General features: G+C 38.0%; 1 protein-coding gene across 1 annotated transcript in view; it reads right to left on the minus strand.

Moving 5' to 3' along the window:
• LOC112091479 (G-type lectin S-receptor-like serine/threonine-protein kinase At2g19130) overlaps positions 1 to 2,316 on the minus strand; it is a 2,747-nt gene extending 431 nt beyond the window's left edge. Inside the window, exon 1 of the mRNA XM_024165228.1 lies at positions 7 to 2,316. Coding sequence (XP_024020996.1) covers positions 7 to 2,212 — 2,206 coding nt within the window. The 5' untranslated portion in view covers positions 2,213 to 2,316. The remainder of the gene's footprint in view (positions 1 to 6) is intronic.
• Positions 2,317 to 3,740: the final 1,424 nt, after the last annotated feature.

The following is a 3,740-nucleotide window of genomic DNA, read 5'->3' on the forward strand; positions in this document are numbered from 1 at the left end:
CTCTTTCAATCTCTTCTTTATCTGCATTACCTTCAAGCCTTTCATCTAATAGGCTAAGCACATCGCCTCCTTCGACAACAACGCTTATAGCCATATTTGGGAAGTACCTTAATTTTCCATTTATTTCTGTTTGCTCTGAGTTCCTCCTCCCCGATACGAGCTCGAAAAGCATCATTCCAAAGCTGTAGACATCTGTTTTGGGTGTTATTGCCACTCCAGTGATCCACTCCGGTGCGAGATAGCCTCTTGTCCCTCTCATGGTTGTCAGTACCCGGCTGAAGTCCCTCCCGATGAGTTTTGATAACCCGAAATCTGCCACTTTGGGACAAAATACTGCATCTAAAAGAACATTTTCAGGCTTGATATCGCAGTGTATGATACAGTCTCTGCATTTCTCATGCAGATAAACTAACCCTCTTGCTGTTCCTAGTGCAATTTGGTACCTTGTTTTCCAATCCAAAACGTTCGAATTGTTTTGATTGAAAAGGTGAGAAGCTAAAGAGCCGTTCGACATGTAATCATAGACCAACAACTTTTTAATACCTTCAGAGCAGAACCCTCGAAGTCGAATGAGATTAACATGTTGGATTGTCCCGATTGTGCTTACTTCTGCTCGGAATTGCTTCTCTCCTTGGCCAACACTTTCAAGTTTCTTCACTGCGATCATAGTAGAGTTGGGCAACATCCCCTTAAAGACTGAACCAAAGCCTCCTCCACCCAATTTCTCTGAGAAGTTCTTTGTCGCATTCTGCAGATCTTTGTAACTAAAAGCCACCAAGGATCCCTCCATCATTTTCTTTGCTTTAACTATCTTCTTTCTCCTTGACGTAAACAAATGAATAAGGACTAGTAAAATTACCGACACAATAGTGGAGCACACTGCAACGCCAATAATCAGTCTCTTCTTATGTTTAGGACTCTTGAACTCAGAAGCATCTAGCCGAATATAGAGTGTTCTTCCATCTTTGTTGCCCGGTGTGAGTTGTTGAAGATCTAAGAGATCTCCCGTCCAAATGGAACAACCGTTTCCATTGAAGGAATAAGCCGTGCAAGAGCAGTTATTTAAGCAGGTTGACACGCACGCCGCGATATTCGCCACTTTAACGAACTGTTTATTCCCCGGAGACGACATGCTCCGCATTTCAAGGAACCGGTCTCTCTTTTGATTGGTATGATTGTTGTTTGCACACTGAAGTTTGGTTTTCCTGACGCACCCGGTAGAATAGTCCTCCATATCCCAATACCTCGGAACCTTCGGCTCGAACCCCCTCAGACAACTACAATATTTCACGGAGTTTTCATCGCAGCTGCCGTATGCCCCACAAGAAGCAAAGACTTGACATGGTTTAGTTGGCTGAGACGAATAAAAACGCCATTCCTTGTTAGGCATAAGTATATACTCTCTCATCTGCCCTGAAATATCCATAACAAATCTAGATATTTCATAGGCAGAGAAAGAAATGTTAAAAATTAAATAGCTCTCGTTGTCATTCGAAACATAGGTGAAGTTGAAGAAACGATTGTACTTCATCTGCGGGGTTAAGCGGAAAGCGCCAAGCTTTTCATCCCAAGGTCCACTGGTCCAAACCACCTTCGATCTATTCCTTACGATGGCGAAAGAGCTGTCACTTGTGAGCAGCTCGTAAGTAAAAAGGCCCGGGGCAGGATCCTCTGGACTCTTCCATGAAGTGAGAAGCGTCTTTTTTCGGGTCTTTTTGTCGTACCCGATTTTACTTCCCTGTAACCATGTGTCAGTCGGATGATCAAAACTTTCCCACAATGATTGTGAAGCATTAGATCCATCTCTTAGGACAAGGTTTCCATTGTCCAAAAGAACTGCTTCTATTGAAGGTGAACTACCGGAGCTCACATTCGTGGACCAAACCGGGAGTTTGGACTCACCGAAGAGAACTAAATTGCCGTCTGAGATTCTTACTTCCGAAGAAAACCTATCTGCAACGGACCTTTCTCTATTTGCCACCCAAACTATGGCCCGTGAAGGATCCATCTTGTACCACATGCCTAAGTAGTAGTTCGAAGAGTTACCCGGCGTACAGAATCCCAGCACGAAGATTCCATTCGCGGAGACAATGGTTTCGTCTCCGGAGAGAGATTGGTTTGAAGAAATGGAATCAGCTCCAAGGGATGCACAATTGTTCATAAATAGGAATAGAAAGAGAAAAGAAATTGGAATGGACATTGGGTTGGTCATTTTATGCTTGACTACTGCAAAGTTTTTGCAAATGGACTTGAAAAGCTTCAGACACAAGGATTTTTTGTAGTTACTAATTTTGAATAATCTGTTGAGCTGTTTTGCCAAGGAATTAAGCTGTTTAGATGCTAAGAAAATTTCATACCAGTTTTAATTGAGGATAAGATGGCATTTTAATGTCTGACAATGCTATGATAACCCTAAACTTACGTTCACTTGAATTTTCTACGCAAGGTCAAGTCTACCAAATTAGGTGTGCTATAAATCACTGTCTTAAAGACTTTCTTCTTTTGGAGAAATCTCTTTCAACCATATAAATATCAAGATATTTTAATCTGCCTTCAATAATGTCCCATGCAATATTTCTGTTAATTTAATTTATGTGGTTCAAGTTGAAAGTAGGATAGCCCGAAGTTTAAGTTATTTACCATGCAAGTCAATATAATGCGATTACGTTTTAATTGAAACAAGATTGAAAGAGACTCCATGCGTAGTAGAATGGTCTAAGTGTAAGTCAAATCTAATGAGTCAAACAGACCTTTTCCTTCTCCGGTTCTTTTTGGTCTTTTTTTCAATAGTGCCTCCCTATAATAATTAGAATATAGTTTTTTAATAATTAGATTTAATCAAATTAAAAAATCTAATTAAAAAATTATGTAGAATATATAGTTTTTTATACATATTTAATGGCTGAAAACAGAGCTTTTTTATTAGTTCATTTTTCCAAGAACTACCCCTAGAATCCTGATTCTTTTTCTTTTTTTTCTTTTTTGGAGATTTGTATAATAGGGCTTGATAAAATGACTGCCAGTAAATCTCTCATTTTTTTATTGTCAGATCTATATTAAAACCTATTCATTCTACAGATTTTGTTACTTTAATGTGATTTGGTAACATCGATGGTCAGAAGAAAACAGACACTATCAGTATAAGACCCTACCATAAAAGAACTATTATTTTTTATTAAAATTTTAATATTGAAATAGAAGGTGGCAATACCAAAAGGTCTTTCAAGTATCAAGGGTTATTGAAATTCTAGGTCCGGAATTATGAGCATTGTGTCAATTTGTGTGACGACCCTTCTAGGTGGTCGTCATTGTAGCTCAAATTAACTTGTACTTGTTGAAATTTCTTAAAATTTATGAAACATTTTTTTTTTTTGTTTAAAATTCTTATAGTAGACATAAGTTACGAATTGCTTTCTTGATTAAAATATTCAAACCTAAACATATATGCTTCTCAAAGCATATAGATATATCTATATGTATATACTTAATCCTTAAGTCCTGCTTACTTACATTCATAATCCACAAAATCATTTAACATATGGTTTCAGAATCATAATTAGTAAAACTATTTATAATGTAAAACTGATTACGAAAATAATTGCGAGCAGTATTCATTCTCCGATCTCCACATCGTTCGTCCATTCGCCATCAGTCCATCAAGTATTAGGTATAGGTTGCTTACCTACAGTATAAATATTCTATGATGAGCTTTCACTCAGCAAGTATGAACTATCTCTTGC

Source organism: Morus notabilis, unplaced genomic scaffold (genome assembly GCF_000414095.1).
Source record: "Morus notabilis unplaced genomic scaffold, ASM41409v2 Scaffold19, whole genome shotgun sequence".
Lineage (NCBI taxonomy): Eukaryota > Viridiplantae > Streptophyta > Magnoliopsida > Rosales > Moraceae > Morus > Morus notabilis.